Raw genomic sequence first — 18,840 nt, forward strand, 5'->3', positions numbered from 1 at the left:
ATTGTGATGTTGAAGAGCTTGACCATGAACAAACATTGGATGATGAAGAAATCATGGATGTTAGCACGGAGGGGGSGAAAGAAGAYGAGGTGAAAGAGAKGGATCATCACTTAGAGTTAGATGAGGAGGAGGAGGGTGATARCCATGAGGTTGACGTCAAAGATCAAGGTGTTGAAGATGAAGAAGGCATTWACAATGAAAACAGTTCAGATGGGGCCATGACATACACCACCAAAAGAAATGTGCATATCCAAAAAACGATGCTTAGAAAAGTGAAATCTAGGGCCAATATTGAAGTTGGTGATGAACATCATGAATATGACGGAGAGGAGGAGGCAGAGGAAGACATTGATGATGAGTATAAACATGATGATCACAGTGACATTGACACTAATGATCAAGTTGTTGTTGATGATGATCATGAAGAAGATGAAGCTGATGAGGACACTCATGACACAGATTACCTTGAATTCAAAGATCAAGAGGTTGAAGATGGAGAAGACATTGACGATGAGGACAGTTCAGAGGGGTCCAAGACATACGCCACCAAAAGAAATGTGCGGATCCAAAAACAGATGGTCAGAAAAGTGGGATCTAGGGACAATATTGAAGTTGGTGATGAACATCATGAAGATGATGGAGAGGAGGAGGAAGAGGAGGAGGCAGAGGAAGACATTGATGATGAGAATAACAATGATGGTCACAGTGACCTTGAAATTAAAGATCAAGTTGTTAGTGACGATGATCAAGAAGAATATGAAGCTGATAAGGTCAATCATGATACAGATGACCTTGATGTCAAAGATCAAGAGGTTGGAAATGGAGAAGACATTGACGATGAGGACAGTTCAGCGGGGGCCAAGACATACACCACCAAAATAAATGTGCGGATCCAAAAACAGACGGTTGGAAAAGTGGGATCTAGGGCCCATCTAAGAGCTGGAGAGGTACTTCCTGAGGATATGGATAAAGACCAACAAGGTATTTGGAAATATTTCAATTATAATATTATTATGTCCAATGTACAAAATCTGATTTTAATTTATGATCATAAAACATATGATCATATCAAAGAGTAAATTGAGTGTAATGGGAAGTTGAGTCACCCCTTGTTTCTAGGAAACCATACACACAATATATCATTTGTCCAAATATTTAGGGAGTCTATGAAGGAAGAAACCACATGGAAGAAGTGGTAAGCAAGTTAGGTCCAAAACATCGGTTTTCACCAAGTCAAATCAATGTATTGTGTTAGTCATGATGCTTGTATCTAAACCAAAGTAGAGCACTTTAAGATRGTTCTACACATTAGTTGGAGTCTCTATACTCTTCAATATGAGGTCTTAAATTTAGCATGAAAGTGCATCCTTGTACCTGTGTGGGCTAATATAGTCAAAATGTTTGCCTATGGGTAAGTTGAGCCAATGGCAAGATTATTAAAAATGAGGTATTATTGCTGGAATATAAGGGAACACCAGGGCCAATGTTGAAGATGTTTTCAAAAAAGTACAAAGTGTTTGTTAGTTGTTAAGCTTGTGTTAAAATATGCTTAAAATTATATATATACTGTATATATATATATATATATATGCACAACGGGTCAAAAGTTTTAGAACACCTTCTCATTCAAGGGTTATTATTTATTTTTACTATTTTCTATATTGTAGAGTACTAGTGAAGACATCAAAACTATGAAATAACGTATATGGAATCATGTAGTAAACAAAAAAGTGTTAAACAAATCAAAATATATTTTACATMTCAGATTCTTCAAATAGCCATCTTTTGCCTCGATGAAAACTTTGCACACTCTTGGCATTCTCTTCTAACCAACAGAGTTCCCACATATGCTGAGCACTTGTTGGCTGCTTTTTCTTCACTTTGCGGTCCGACTCATCCCAAACCATCTCAATTAGGRTGAGGTCGSGGGATTGTGGAGGCCAGGTCATCTGATGCAGCACTCCATCACTCTCCTTCTTGGTAAAATAGCCCTTACACAGCCTGGAGGTGTGTTGGGTCATTGTCCTGTTGAAAAACAAATTATAGTCCCACTATGCGCAAACCAGATGGGATGGTGTATCGCTGCAGACTGCTGTGGTAGCCATTCTGGTTAAGTGTGCCTTGAATTATAAATAAATCACAGACGGTGTCACCAGCAAAGCACCCCCACACCCTAACACCTCCTCCTCCATGCTTGACGGTGGGAAATACACATGCCGAGATTACATTTACATTTACATTTAAGTCATTTAGCAGACGCTCTTATCCAGGAGCGACTTTAGCAAATCTTGGGCATTCACCTTATTGATATCCAGTGGAACAACACCTTACAATAAGTGCATCTAACTCTTTTAATGGGGGGTTGAAGGTATTACTTTATCGTATCCTGTACCTTAAAGAGTGGTTTCGGGTTCTCCGAAGGTGTGTATTACTCGCTACCTGGCGCTGAGGGGGAGTTTGTTCCAACCATTGGGTGCCAGAGCAGCGAACAGTTTTGCTGGGCTGAGGTAACTTCTTCCTCACGAGTAGGGAGGCGAGCAGGCCAGTAGCGTGGATGGAACGCAGGCCTTGTGGTGCTAGGCACTGATCAGACCTTAAGGTACGGAGGTGCCTTCCCTCACAGCTCGTAGCAAGCACCGATGGTCTTGCTAGCGGCATGCGAGCTTTGCAAACTGGAAGCCAGTGGAGAGCGGTTGGATGAATCAGCCGTTCACCCACACCGAGTGCTCCAAGATACGGCGTGAACCAAAATTCTCCAATTTTGGATCCAGACCAAAAGGACAAAACCTAACCGGTCTTCAGGTAATGCATTTTCTTGTTTATGTGTTCAGCAAGCAGCTCTCTTTTCCTATTCTTATTGTCCTTAGTAACGTCTTTCTTTGCAGCAATTCGACCAATGAAGGCCTGATTCACGCAGTCTCCTCTGAACAGTTGATGTTTAGATGTGTGATGTACTTGAACTCTGTGAAGCATTTATTTGGGCTGCAATTTCTGAAGCTCGTAACTCTAATGACTTTCCTCTGCAGCAGAGGTAACTTGGGTCTTCCATTCCTTGGCTGTCCTCATGAAAACCAGTTTCATCTCATAGCGCTTGATATTTTTTGACTGCCAAAGTTCTTTCTTAAAGTAATGATGGATTGTCTTTCTCTTTGTTATTTGAGCTGTTCTTGCCATATTATGGACTTGTGTCTTTTACCAAATAGGCCTACATTCTGTATACCCCCCACCCCCACTGTTTACCCACACGACTGATTGGCTCAATGCATTAAGAAGGAAAAGACATTCCAAAAATTAACTTTTAAGAAGGCCCACCTGTTAATTGAAATGCATTTTTCAGTGACTCCATTCCATGAAGCTGTGTTGAATATGCATTGATCCAAATTAAAGATTAAAACCTTTGAATGAGTAGGTGTTCTGAGAACTTTTGACCGGTAGTGTATATATCAAAAAAGTGTTGCGTTGATTCTGTTCGGAAATAAAGATAGACCTAATTTAAAAAAGTAGTGGTAATATTTTATTCAGTCCAGAAATTGGTAGGCCTCAACTAACCCTCTCCATAGCCGGAGTAATTGTGCCAAGAAGCCACTTTTTTTGACGGGCTATGTTTTCAAACTGCTCATTTCGAAGGACACACAATATCCTGAATACACTGAGTATACCAAACATTAGGACACTTTCTAATTGAGTTGCACCCCCGCCCCTATTTTGCCCTCAGAACTGCCTCAATTCATGTAGGACATGGCTCTCAAGAGTGTCGACAGCGTTTCACAGGGATGCTGTCCCATGTTGACTCCAACGCTTCCACAAGTTGTGTCAGTTGGTGTGCTTAATGTCATTAGTCTGTCTGGATTCCTCTCTGAACGAGGTCGTTGTGGATTTAACGAGTTCTGAACTGCCTGCCTATGTATTCTGAACACAGCAAGGAAACGGTTCAGTCTGAAGAAGTGGTGGAGAGTTCTCAGGCGGTTTGAATGGCTCCTTAACGACCATCTTCGCACTCTGCGCCAACACGGTCCTCACACTCTATACTTAGCTCCGAGCACCAATTCCAGCCGTCAGAGTCAGTTTATAACGTTGCCCCGCACCTTCTAAAGAATCAGAGCATCTCCAACTTCGCTCCTGCGCCTCGCACTGGTAGCATAATGTATAATTATAAATTAGGAAGGTTTCTCATATTACACAATGTATAACCACTTTACTCTAATTCTGCAAAACGTAGCTGCTCATTCCATTTGCTCGAAAATTGATAAATGGTKAAATAAGTAAGGCCTGCATCCATAGAGACACATACCAGCTCTACCAGCAGTACTACACCTGTTGACTACACAAGTTGTTCTGCTTCCATGAGCACATCCAATGCTAGCATCAGTAATTCTACATTTGTTACTAGCCGAGCTAGCATGGACACTGACTGTTGTGAATCCGATGCAGCCAAAGAGCTACTGCCCCCTTACCCAGGAAAGCGCCAAACAACAGACAGGGACGTTGGACCATCGAAGAGGCACAAATATTATGAGAACTACATTGATTTGGTGTTCARTTATATTGGGAGTAGTGCCTTTTCSTTCAAGTACTAAGACATGTATAAAAGCAACAGATACCATTAATAAGAAGGGGCTAGAAGTGTCTTATATGGTGAGCTASCGAGTGGATAGGACAGGCAAGCCCCATAKTATTGTGGAGGACTTAATTATTCCTGCTGCTGCGGATATGGTTGGGACAATGCTGGGGGAAAAGGCCCAAAAAACTATACAGACAATGCCTTCATCAAACAACACTGTTTCACGACGCATCAGTGACATGACAGGAGATGTTTTGAAACAATTACTGCTTCGCATACAAGCCAGTGAATTCTATGCGTTACAGCTGGATGAGTCAACAGACYTGGCGGGCCTGGCACAGCTCCTGGTATATGAAGACATCCTCTTCTGCAAACKTTTAAAGTACTGGACAGATTTGTGACATCAAATGGACTTTGGCGGTCAAGATGTGTCAGTATCTGTACTGATGGCGCAAAAGCCATGACAGGGAGACATAGTGGAGTGGTATATACATGCAAGCAGTTGCTCCGAAACACCACTTGGGTACACTGCAGCATCCACCAAGAGGCTCTTGCTGCCAACGGAATGCCTGACAGCTTGAAAGACGTTTTGGAAACTACAGTGAAAATGGTTAACTTTGTTAAAGCAAAGCAACTCTTGCATATTTTCTGCCTTATACAATGATAAGGGCAGCAACCATGTAATGCTTTTACAACATACAGAAAGAAGTGTGCCGGTTATCAAGGGGCAAAGTATTGACAAGTTTTTTTTAATAGAGACGAGCTTAAAGTTTTCTTTACTGACCAWCATTTTTACTTGTCTGACCGCTTGCATGATGATGAGTTTCTCACACCTGGCCTATCTGGGRGATGTTTTTTCTCACCTGAATGATCTGAATCTAGGATTACAGGGAGTCTCCGCAACTATATTCAGTGTGCGGGACAAAATTGAGGCTATGATTAAGAAGTTGGAGATCTTCTCTATCTGCGTTAACAAGGYAAACASCCAGGTCTTTCCATCARTGTATGATTTTTTGTGTGCAAATGAAGTCAAGCTTACTGACAATGTCAAATGTAATTTAYRGAAGCACCTGAGTGAGCTTTCCCAAAATGAAAAACACAAACTGAATTTGTTATCCCTTTCATTACCGATATCTGAACAAGAGAGKCTCAACAAAATTGCAACAAGCGGTTCTGTGAAAATTGAATTTAATCAGAAGCCACTGCTATATTTCTGGATAGYGCTGAGCTCAGACTATCCTGCCTTGGCAAATCGGCTGTTAAGACACTGATGCCCTTTGCAACCACGTACCTACTGTTGAAGTTGGAAGTTTACATACACCTTACCCAAATACATTTGAACTCAGTTTTTCACAATTCCTGACATTTAATCCCAGTAAAAATTCTCTGTTTTAGATCTGTTAGGATCACCACTTTATTTTAAGAATGTGATATGTCAGAATAATAGGTGAGAGAATGATTTATTTCAGCTTTTATTTCTTTCATCACATTCCCAGTGGGTCAGAAGTTTACACTCAATTAGTATTTGGTAGCATTGCCTTTAAATRTTTTAACTTGAGTCAAACGTTTTGATTAGSCTTCCACAAGCTTCCCACAATAAGTTGGGTGAATTTTTGCCCATTCCTCCTGACAGAGTCAGGTGTGTAGGCCTCCTTGCTTGCACACGCTTTTTCAGTTCTGCCCACAAGTTGTCTATAGCATTGAGGTCAGGGCTTTGTGATGGCCACTCCAATAACTTGACTGTTGTCCTTAAGCCATTTTGCCACAACTTTGGAAGTATGCTTGGTGTCATTGTCCATTTGAAAGACCCATGTGCAACCAAGCTTTAACTTCCTGACTGATGTCTTGAGATGTTGCTTCCATATATCCACCAAATGTTCCTGTCTCATGATGCCATCTATTTTGTGAAGTGCACCAGTCCCTCCTGCAGCAAAGCACCCCCACAACATGATGCTGTCACCCCCGAGCTCACCATAGGGATGGTGCCAGCATCATAATGTGGGAATGTTTTTCAGCGGCAGGGACTGGGAGTCTAGTCAGGCAAATATGAATGGAGCAAAGTTCAGAGAGTTCCTTGATGAAAACCTGCTCCAGGGCTCTCAGGACCTCAGACTGGAGTGAAGGTTCACCTTCACTGGAGTGAAGGTTCACCTAACAGGACAACAACCCTAAGCACACAGCCAAGACAATGCAGTAGAGGCTATGGGCCAAGTATCTGAATGTCCTTGAGTGGCCCAGCCAAAGCCCGGACTTGAACCCYATCGAACATCTCTAGAGAGACCTGAAAAAAGCTGTGCAGTAACCTGACATAGCTTGAGAGGAACTGCAGAGAAGAATGGGAGAAACTGTCCAAATACAGGTTTGCCAGGCTTGTAGTGTCATACCCAAGAAGAATCGATGCTYTAATCGCTGCCAAAGGTGCTTCAAAAAGTACTTAGTAAAGGGTCTCAATACTTATGTAATTGTGATATTTAATTTTACATTTTCATAAATMAGCAAAAATTTCWAAAAACGTGTTTTTCCTTTGTCATTATGGGGTATTGTGTGTAGTTTGATMAGGTAAAAAAACGATTTAATACATTTTAGAATAAGGCTGTAACGTAACAAAATGTGGAAAATGTCAAGGGGTCTAAATACTTTCCGAAGGCACTGTAGATATCTTTGTTAGAAAGAATACTATATTTCTCTTGACTGAGTGATGCTGAATGTAAGAATTGGCTCAACTTCCATCACTCGCCCCTAAATTGCTAATGAAAATAATGTTATATTTGAAAAACACCTTAATTTGTTACCGTTACGTCACACATGTAGATGGAGACGTTGAAGAACTTGGCCATGAACAAACAATGGATGGTGAAGTAATCGATGTTGATGGCCGCGAGGAGCAGGGGAAAGAAGAGAAGATGGAGAAAGAGGAGAAGGTTCATCACTTAGAGGTAGATGAAGAGGAGGGTGATACCCATGACTTTGACGTCAAAGAWCAAGATGTTGGAGATGGAGAAGACATTGACATTGAAGACAGTTCAGTTGGAGCCAAGACATACACATCCAAAATAAATGTGCTGATCCAAAAACAGTTGTTTCGAGAAGTGGGATCTAATGCCAGTATTGAACTTGGTGATGAAGATCATGAAGATTATGTAAAAGATGAGGAAGAGGAAGAAAAAGAGGAGTTGAAACAGTCAATTGCTGAAGATGAATATARTGATGTCAGTGGAGCTGAAAAGCTTGATGTTCTCGATGTAGTGGCTGACATTGAAGAAATGGCCCAACTTCCTGATACTGATGGGGATTACTCTGAAATRATTGATGAMGATGACGATGATGATGAAAACAACAACAACAGTGAGAGCAAGAAAGCTGGTGTCAAAAGGAAGATAAATGTTCCAATTCCCTTTAAGATGGTTAAAAGACTGGGATCGAGGGCCCACCTTCAAGATGATGGGGAGCCCAGGGATAAAGATGCCCAAGACAAAGACATTCAACGTGCCAGAGGTATTAATACTAATAAATGTATTAATACTAATAAATGTATTTTCACCACTTATCTTCTTAACTTTCTGTAGAATGTTTAGCATAACTTATTTATCTTTCTATTAGCTATATAAAACAAGTATTTATTCTTATTTAGCAGCAATGTAGTACATTAGGGCCTATGCAATATGACTAACGATTTGAGATAATACCTTCATGAGGAGTCATCTGTACACTACATGATTTTCAATTCACTAAATTGCACTCCTACATCTAGCATTTCTATTCTGTAATGACCTGCAGGACTTGGGACAACTGACATAAATGGGACGACTGACATAGGGGACTCCAGTGGTTAGTGGCTTTGATTCCTTGTCTGTAGCCGTTTTATTTAGAACAGAAGCTTATTATATCAATTTCKGTACGGAAAGTAGATATTGGACTAAGCCTTGAGCCTATTGAACTAAGCCCAATCAAGACTTATATCTAATATCTACTTTCCGTACTGCTTCAGTTATATACCATCTCTTTTTGGTGAGGCAAACAAATGATAAAAATTGACAAATAGATACAATTTATCGATTAACAGTTAGTTGAAAACAGTCTCTTTCTGGAACCCTTTCTGGAACCCTTTGTGTAAGTCATGGTAAAAAATTAAAATACCAGATAATAGGGCTGCTTGTGTGTGTGTGCTGTTCTGCATTCTGAGGGTGGACACTTCCATCTGGACTGGGTCCCTCTCCCATCATTTTCCATGCGTAAGCACTAGTGTTATTTTGGGGAACTGACACGGAGGACTTGTGAAGAGCAGAATCAACAACRTCGCTTGTCTAAACCGTTTCTTTTAAGAAGGAAAGGCTCAATTGTTGTGTTGACTTCTATTCAATTTTTTAAAATGTGAAGTCGGTTGTGTAGATCAATAAGAAAAAAAAATCTAATTTATTCACTTTTGAGATGAAGGCTGTGCAAGGGTGTAGGCACTGGGYGGAATTTGTACTTTTCTCAAGTGGGCTACTTTTCCATCTACTTGAGTAAATGTCATTTGAGAAAGGGACAGACATTTACTTGGGTGGTCCAAAATAGGGGAGGGTTGTCAAACTTATTTTTGATGCTTTGGGGAGGGTTGTGTGTTTTTTTATTGTTATTATTGGGCACAGGGTAGTGGGTAGTGTATTTTTCCCCTGGTTTACATTTGCTCTTTTAATTTTAACTAGGCAAGTCAGTTAAGAACACATTCTTATTTACAATGACAGCCTAGGAATGGTGGGTTAACTGCCTTGTTCAGGGGCAGAACAGATTTTTACCTTGTCAGCTCAGGGATTCAATCTAGCAACCTTTCGATTTATGGCCCAACAACCTAACCACTAGGCTACCTGCCGCCCCGGTAGGTGGATCAATTGCCCAGATCTGCAATAGGCCAACTAACAATCATACCACACATATGCAATGGAAACCCATTTAACTTGTATTTTTTATTCGGTACATGGGAATTTAACCTCAGTTGTTTTTATGTGCCCTAATTATTTACATAAGCGCAGACRTTTATCCGCAACAATTCAATTTGATGGAAATACAACTCTGATGGGAAAATGTGCAGATTTTTGAATTTTCGCATGAAAATCTGTCGCAAATTGAATGGAAATTTAGAATTTTTTGTGTCTATTTATGTAAAAAAAAAAATATGTACCACAATGGAAATAAGTACCAGAATTAACTGTGCAATCCCGGGCACTTTTAAAACTCGTTGTACTGTGTGTACACTCTAGTGCACAAACATCCTAATATTTTTCCTCAGAACAGCCACAATTAGTCGGGGGGGCGTGGACTCTACAAGGTGTCAAATGTGTTCCACAGGGATGCTGGCCCATGTTYACTCCAATGCTTCCCACAGTTGTGTTAAGTTGGCTGGATGTCCTTCGGTGGTGGACCATTCTTGATACATACGGGAAACTGTTGAGCTTGAAAAACCCAGCAGCGTTGCACTTCTTGACACACTGAAACTGGTGTGCCCTGGCARCTACACAGGTCAAAGGCACTTYCTGTAAATATTTGGTCTTGCCCAATCAKCCTCTGAATGGCATACATACACAATCCATGTCRSAATTGTCTCAAGGCTTAAAAATCCATKTTTAWCCTGTCACCTCCTCTTCATTTACACTGATTGAAGTGGATTTAACAAGTGACATCAATAAGGGATCATAGCTTTCACCTTGATTCACCTGGTCAGTCTATGTCATGGAAATAGCATGTTTTGTACACTCAGTGTATATGTACACTGACCAAAAWTAAGTGGACACCTGCTCGTTGAACATCTCATTTCAAAATCATGGGGATTAATATGGAGTTGTTCCCCGCTTTGATGCTACAACAGCCGTCACTCTTCGGGGAAGGCTTTCCACTAGATGTTGGAACATTGCTGTGGAGACTTGCTTCCATTCAGCCACGAGCATTACTGAGGTTGGGCACTGATATTGGGCATTAGGCCTAGCTTGCAGTCGGCGTTCCAATTCATCCCAAAGGTGTTTGATGGGGTTGAGGTCAGGGCTCTGTGCAGGCCAAGTTCTTCCACACTGATCGAAGGGAAAAAAATACATTGTCATGCTGAAACGGGAAAGGGCATTCCCCAAACTGTTGCCAAGATGTTAGAAGCACAGAATAGTCTAGAATGTAATTTTAAGCTGTAGCATTAAGATTCCCATTCACTGGAACTAAGGGGCCTAGCTCAAACCATGAAAAACAGCCCCAGGTCATTATTCCTCTTCCACCAAACTTTAGAGTTGGCACTATGCATTGGGGCAGGTAGCGTTCTCCTGGCATCCGCCAAACCCAGATTCGTCCGTCAGACTGCCAGATGGTGAAGCGTGATTCATCACTCCAAAGAATGCGTTTCCACTGCTCCAGTCCAATGGTGGCGAGGTTTACACCCCTCCAGACGACGCTTGGCATTGCGCATGGTGATCTTAGGCTTATGCGTGGCGGATCGGCCAAGGAAACCCATTTCATGAYTTTCCTGACAAACTGTTCTTGTGCTGACGTTGCTTTCASAGGCAGTTTGGAACTAGGCAGTGAGTGTTGCAACTGAGGACAGACAATTTTTACACGCTACGTGCTTCAGCCCTCGGTTATCCCGTTCTATGAGCTTGTGTGGCCTACCACTTCGTGCCTGAGTCGTTGTTGCTCCTAAGCGTTTCCACTTCACAATAACAGCACTTACAGTTGACCGAGGTAGCTCTAGCAGGGTAGAAATTTGCCGAACTGATTTGTTGGAAAGGTGGCATCCTGTGWTGGTGCCACGTTGAATGTCATTGAGCTCTTCAGTACGGCCATTCTACTGACAATGTTTGTCTATGGAAATTGCATGGCTGTGTGCTCGATTTTATACARTTTTATACAACACARCCACTAAGTTGAAAGGCTGTCCACATACTTCTGTATATATAGTYTTTTTTTACTGACAAATAAAATCAATCAATCCAAWCTGTGCATAGGCCATTTGATGAATGTAAGAGACATCTGTTACAACACACCAAAAAGTTTCATGACATTCAGAGATTGTCAAGCCAAGCATTCGATACTGGGTAGGCCTATAACCTGTTTGGGCTAGGGGGCAGAATTTTCACGTTCGGATGAAAAGCATGCCCAGAGTAAACTCCTTGCTACTCAGGCCCAGGATGCATATATATGCCATCCACAGCCATTCTCGAGTGACACCAAATGGAAGAGATTGGAGTGGGAATCAGCTTCATCTTAAAATGTCTAATGGGTGTTGGCACAACTTTGTTGTATAAGCAGGTGTGCTGGGTTAGCCAATTTTCCCAAATGGTATCCCTGTTCAGGTCTTGCCCCAACCTCTCCTTTCACAGTTCCATACTTGAGTGACACCCAAGTAGAGCATGTAACACACAGCAGGGAATCATAAATGCCATATACCATTTAGAAATACATTTTTCATTTTTTAAATTAACCAGGCAAGTCAGTTAAGAAACACATTTCTTATTTACAATGACAGCCTAGGAACAGTGGGTTTATACCTTGTCAGGGGAGCAGAACAAACCATTTTTACCTTGTCAGCTCAAGGATTCGAGTCTAGCAACCTTTCAGTTACTTGCCCAAACACTCTAACCACTAGACTACATGAGGGTCAATCCATGTAAGCATTACGTGGGATGTTACTGGGGCTCCCAAAAGCTTTTGACAAGCTCTTAGCTGTGAGTTTAGAACCATCAAAAGCCTGGAAGTGAATATATTTGGTTTGAGGGTCCTGTAAAGATATTAGCTCCATATCAATATACTGTATAATATCTCGCAAGGTATGCACACCCTTATCCACCCACAATGGATATATAAAACGCGTAATATTTTGTCAACAGGTTATGGTTATGATGTGAAAATATTTTTTACGTTGGGGAAATTTTGAACTGTCCCTAATGGTGCATTTGTATTTTGAGTGCTCAACCGACCTCTGAGGTTATACACTGAGTGTACACAACATGTCATAGACTGATGTCACTRGTTAAATCCACTTKAATCCGTGTAGATGAAGGGGAGGGGACAGGTTAAGAAGGATTTTTAAGCCTTGAGACAATTGAGACATGGATTGTGTATGTGTGCCATTCAGAGGGTGAATGGGCAAGACAACAGATTTAAGTGCCTTTGAACGGGGTATGGATAGTAGCTGCCAGCAGCATGGTTTGTGTCAAGAACTGCAACGCTGRTGGGCTTTTCACACTCAACAGTTTCCCGTGTGTATCAAGAATAGTGTACTACCCAAAACTGGGGTTCAGCTSAATATTAGGAAGGTATTTTGAATGTTTTGTACACTCAGTGTAGGTTCTAAAGTTACTTTTCAAATGACGTCATGGTCAGGTTGTATACTGTTTTTGTTAACGCCTTCTAAGTTACCAGATAAATAATACTATCTGACTTGATAAGAACCTAAATATGATGTRTTTCCTAATCGAATCATGAAATATACATCTTTACATGTTTCTACAGAAAACCAGTTTACAACCAGAAAATGATGTGCAGTAGTTCTGCATGATGGGAAAATGACAATATTAAGTACAATATTTTTTGTAAACGGTCTCGTCACACAAAACCATGACACCATGTTACCACCACCCCGCCATATCACCTGCTAAATATGCTATTACATTTTTTTGATATAACTTATGCATGCTTTAACTGTCCCAACTACCTAATTACCATCACTGTAAAGCACTACCTTTAATTTTCTAGCAACAATTGCAAAATATCATATTTCTTTGTGTGATAGTTCTCAGACAATCCAAGGAGAGGCAAGCTAGAGAAGAAGTAGAAGAAGAGGTAGAAGTGGTCCTTAAAGGTAAATCATGTTTTTTATATTTTTTATATCAATTCAAATCTATCTACGTCCTTTTTTTACAGTTGGGAGGGATTGATGTACTGATGTAATTAGTAATTCAATAATACCCCAAAATAAGCCCAAACTTAATTTCCTAATTCCCTGGCTGGCATATGAAGTAAAAACCTACTGTATCTGTGGACATTGTGGGGTGGTTTCCTAGACTAGTCCTGGTGGTTAGGCCAGGACTAGGCTTAATCTGTGTCCGGGAAACAACCCAACAGGATTTGTGCTCTAATTTTAAATGAAGTGAAGGAGGCATTTGTTCACAGGATCATGTCTTTACTTACAGCGATGAGGGATGCACAATCCACGAAAGAGGTAGAAAAGAAGAAATTGGAGGACAAGACGGAAAAGAAAGAGGAGCAGGCCGTGGAGAAAGCAAAGCCTGAGGCAATGCCCAGTGTGAAGAAAGCAGAGAAGACAGGACCCAAAGGTAAGCTAGGCTTGCAGTACTGTTTGTCTCTATGGCTTCTACCAAATGATAATGGAATTTACATATCTATAGAAAATCAAACCTTCCTTACATTTACATTATTCTTGACCACAATAAACATACCGTAAGTAGCCTGTGGGACAGTGAATTAATAAGTAAGTAAGCCTTGGACACGGAACGGCCCATAGGGTCAATCAATTAATAATTGTCAGTTAGCGTTCCCTATATGTAAATAGACTATCTTGGACATACAGTCCTAGCTTCATGTTACACTATCAGTGTTTGCCATGCATGTCCTTTGACTATGTGCTACCGACTCCTTTTCCATTACGTATAGCAAGCACGTGATGATCCACATGATAGGCTACTATATATAGCGCATGTGTGTTATGACGTTACTTGCTGCTGTGCTTGAGAATATTGTCATCTAAGGATAGTTACAATAGTAGTCAATCACCGGCAGGTAATCTTTGCCATTCAGATGAAAAAGATCTGTACCAACCTTTTGCTATGGAGCTTTTGGCAGGTTGGCGAGTATCATCTTTCACTTCCTCAGAGAKATGTGAAACCTGTCAGAAACATTACTACATCATTCTCTCAATGTCCATGTTTCTTTCAGGTCAGTAGACTGTATCCCTTGCTCTCCTTTCGCATTTTTTGATTCTGAGGTGGCCCTAGTGTATCCTTRCGAGCAGTTCCTGTCACAACATCTGCATTTTCTCTTGTCTGAGCAGCAGTCTGTTTACAACACTGAGTTCTGACCTGATCTGGTAGTATTGTGATCAAACCTATGGGCCAGCTATGATGTATGTTTGCGTCGACTGTCTGCAGCATTGTGTCTTTTGCTCTCGTCTYTACTCTGTTTTGATTTAGAGTCTGACACAGGAAGAGAAGCAGCCGTCATATTCACATGAACATCAATATCATCATCAGTAGTGATCACATTACTCACTGTGCTCAGTGCGGGTGCTAGGGATAGTGCATCTGCAGTTGTATTTTCATCATGAGCTCTTGTATATTAGGCGACATCTCGTTTAAGTTATTTTGATGGTGACTATCAATAATGGCTTATGCTCGGTGTTAGCTGTGAAGGTAGGTAAGCCGTAGACAACGCTCTGGAATTTGTCACATCCAAACACCATGCCTAGACATTCCTTTTCTACCCGGGTGTAATGACATTCGGTTTCAGTCATTGTACTCAAAGCATAGACTACTGGCTTTCAATTTTCTCCTTCCACCTGTAGTGGAACCAAGACAAGGCCATTTTTCCATGCGTCTTTTGATATCTTTGTTATTTTTAATCGGGTRGAAAAAGTTGAGTACTGGCTCTGAGTTAAGTGTTGTTTTGAGCTGTTTCTACTCCTGCTCATGTTTTGTAGTCCATGCAAACTCATTTGTTTTGTGTAACAACTCTTAGGCCGGCTGTTTTGAATGACAAGTTTGGTAAGAATTTGCAGATTAAGGTGATCATCCCCATGATGCCCTTTCATGTCATTGGGTTGGGGTATGTCCAGTATGGCATGAACTTTGGTCTCATCTGGCTCTACCTCTTCAACATTCAACCTGTATTCAGGGACTATGATTTCCTTGATGCCAAACTAACACTGTTCCGTTTCAATCAATTTCGCTGTATGCTCCGTAACACTTTTGTCAGCCTTTTGTTGTGCTCTTGTAGTGTGAACTCCCACATGATGACATCTACGTAGACCCTGACACCTTTATTATTCTATGATAGAATAATGGCGCCGATAGATTGGGCAGCCGTGCTTCTTGCCCCTAGGCAAATTTGCAGTATTTTGTTTTTTTATGTGTTATTTCTTACATTATTAGCCCAGAACATTTTTTGTGTTATTACCTACAGCCGGGAATAACTTTTGGATATCAGAGCAGCGGTAACTCACCAGCATTACCAGCATTACAACCAGGAATACGACTTTCCCGACTCGGATCCTTTGTTCGTAACCCCCAGGGCAATTGAACTGATTCTAGAGGCTGACCCAAAACAACACCGGCAGAGAAGAGGTATTCGGAGTGGACTTCTAGTCCGATTAAGTAGGCGCACACACCACCCACCGCTGCCGAGTATATTACTCGCTAATGTTCAGTCTCTGMATAATAAAGTTGACGAGTTCAGGGTGAGGAGTTCCTTCCAAAGAGACATCAGGGATTGTAACATATTCTTTTTCACGGAAACATGGCTCTCACTGYATATACAGTCTGAGTCCTTACAGCCAGTTGGGTTCTCAGTTCATCGGGCAAACAGGAATACATATCTCTCCGGGAAGAAGAAGAATTGGGGTGTACAGTGTTTCCTCAACTATAAGTTTTGAGATTATGCCATCAGATTTAGCGGTAATTTGTGGTTTAGTACATTACCCTGCGTCACTGCTTCATTGGTCCAGACCACCGCAAGGGGAAGTTAGATAATTTATTATGCATTTGGAAGCTGTAAAAATATATATCTATATTCCATGATATTATTATTATTATTAAGATATATATGTCGACTGAATATAAGCAGCAAGTGATGTTTGCTAAATAATAAAGTTGATGGCGCAGTCATATAGCCTCGGCACCTACAGTTGAAGTCGGAAGATTACATACACTTAGGTTGGAGTCATTAAAACTTGTTTTGCAACCACACCACACATTTCTTGTTAACAAACTATAGTTTTGGCAAGTCAGTTAGGACATCTACTTTGTGCACGACACAAGTCATTTTTCCAACAATTGATTGGAATTATTATTTCACTAATAATTCACTGTATCACAATTCCAGTGGGTCAGAAGTTTACAACATTAAGTTGACTGTGCATTTAAACAGCTTTGAAAATTACAAAAAATTATGTCATGGCTTTTGAAGCTTCTGATAGGCTAATTGACATCATTTGAGTCAATTGGAGGTGTACCTGGGGATGTATTTCAAGGCCTGCCTTCAAAACCAGTGCCTCTTTGCTTGACATCATGGGAAAATCAAAAGAAATCAGCCAAGACCTCAGGAAAAAAATTGTAGACCACCACAAGTCTGGTTCATCCTTGGGAGCAATTTCCAAATGCCTGAAGGTACCACATTCATCTGCACAAACAATAGTACGCAAGTATAAACACCATGGGACCACGCAGCTGTCATACCGCTGAGGAAGGAGATGCGTTCTGTCTCCTAGAGATGAACGTACTTCGGTGTGAAAAATGCAAATCAATCCCAGAACAAAAACAAAGGACATTGTGAAGATGCTGGAGGAAACGGGTACAAAAGTATCTATATCCACAGTATAACGAGTATTGTATCAACATAACCTGAAAACCCACTCAGCAAGGAAGAAGCCACTGCTCCAAAACCACCATAACACACCATAAAAAACGTTGGCTAAACTGGAACACAAGCGCWAGCCCATGGCAAATTAATGGAATCAAACATTCGCAGAGCCTGTTTTGACTAGAGTGATGCTTAGAATTCATAATAAAATTGTATCTCTTTTTATATTTACACTACAATCTGTTCATGTCGACGAAAACTGGAAAAAAACAAACTTGTGTAGGATGTCAACAATCCGCTCCTTGATGTGTCAACTGTGCTGTATGTCTGCCCTGTTTTTTGCGCGATACTTGTCAAAAAAACGGCCTACCAGCTCTGCTAGGGCGAGTAATATGGTCAGAGTGGTCTCATCTTGTTCGCTCTGGCACACGTAGTATGCCAACGTTTAGCTGGGTTGTTGAACTGCCGTTGTAATGAGCCAGAAACCGTTCAAGATCAAGCCCCGACTGCAATCCGTTCAGTGGGCAAAACGGTCCTGAATTTACACACTGACAATTTCTCTCTGAATGGAAACACCATAAATATTAATCAAATTAATTTATGGCCAAATTTCTTAAAATCAATCCCATATACTACTGTTATTACAAAAAGGAGGTTTTAAAAATTCTATGTATTGCCATTACGGAATACTATCAAATGCTTCTCAAAGATGCCTCTCTGGTGGTCAAACTAGCAATACTTCCAGTAATAGAAGAAATGGCTGATAATTAAAATGACTTGCCACAGAATGCTGCAGCAGACCTGGTGTGCCGCAACTTTTCAAAGGAGGAGTTACTGATAGGTGAACAATAAGACACTGGGAATCTCTCTGCACGATTTCATCTACAAAGTTGAGCCGTCCTGTGGCTGCACTGGAACAGTTGATGAGGTAGACTCTCTTTACCAGCTCCGGATCCTCACATGCTTTGTCAAATAAAATAAAATGTTATTTGTCACAAGCACTGAATACAACGGGTGTAGACCCTAACCGTTAAATGCTTGCTTATGAGCCCTTGCCAATGATGCAGAGTAAAAAAAATACCAGTACCAGTCCCAGATCAATGTGCAGGTGTATGGGGTATTGTGAGGTAGATCTGTACATGAAGGAAGGTTAAAGTGACTAGGCCTCAGGATAGAAAATAATAACAATAAAAGAAAGAACTGAGTAACACCAGCATATGATTAGTGTAAAAGTGTGTGTGTTGTGTCAGTATGTTTGTGTGTGTGAATGTGTGTTTGTGTCATAGATAGTCCGGGTAACCATTAATGAACAATTATCAGGCTATTTAGCAGTCTTACGGCTTGGGAGCCTGTTGGTCCGAGAGCTGATGCTCCAGTACAATTTGCTGGACAATAGCAGAGTGAACAGTCTATGMCTTGGGTGGCTGGAGTTCTTCAGGCCTTCCTCTGACACTGCCTAATTTAGAGGTCCTGGYTGGCAGGGAGTTCGGCCCCAGTGATGTAATGTTAGTCTCTTAGCAGAGAATCGTGTCCATCTGGACCAACAACAAAGATGACACGGTGTACTCTCCCTTTAACAACCACCTGGAGTCAGCATATTCCTTTTGTGTCAATGGTCTATCCATTATATGCCTTCATTGGCCCTATCTTTTTGTGTATCTGTAGCATTTCTGTCATTGCTTTGATTAAGTTTGCTTTAGCCCCAGTATCTAGTTTAAATTCATGTCCCA

The 18,840-nt window shown here is 41.0% G+C and overlaps 1 protein-coding gene across 2 annotated transcripts in view; it reads left to right on the forward strand.

Moving 5' to 3' along the window:
- LOC111969081 (myb-like protein X) overlaps positions 1-18,840 on the forward strand; it is a 116,738-nt gene that overhangs the window by 17,963 nt on the left and 79,935 nt on the right. For both annotated transcript variants that reach the window (XM_070445313.1, XM_023995030.2), the window contains exons 12-15: positions 1-981; positions 7,373-8,056; positions 13,311-13,379; positions 13,711-13,854. In XM_070445313.1, the coding sequence (XP_070301414.1) occupies positions 1-981; positions 7,373-8,056; positions 13,311-13,379; positions 13,711-13,854 (1,878 nt within the window). The remainder of the gene's footprint in view (positions 982-7,372; positions 8,057-13,310; positions 13,380-13,710; positions 13,855-18,840) is intronic.

The sequence above is a fragment of the Salvelinus sp. IW2-2015 genome, linkage group LG10, assembly GCF_002910315.2.
Source record: "Salvelinus sp. IW2-2015 linkage group LG10, ASM291031v2, whole genome shotgun sequence".
Taxonomy (NCBI): domain Eukaryota; kingdom Metazoa; phylum Chordata; class Actinopteri; order Salmoniformes; family Salmonidae; genus Salvelinus; species Salvelinus sp. IW2-2015.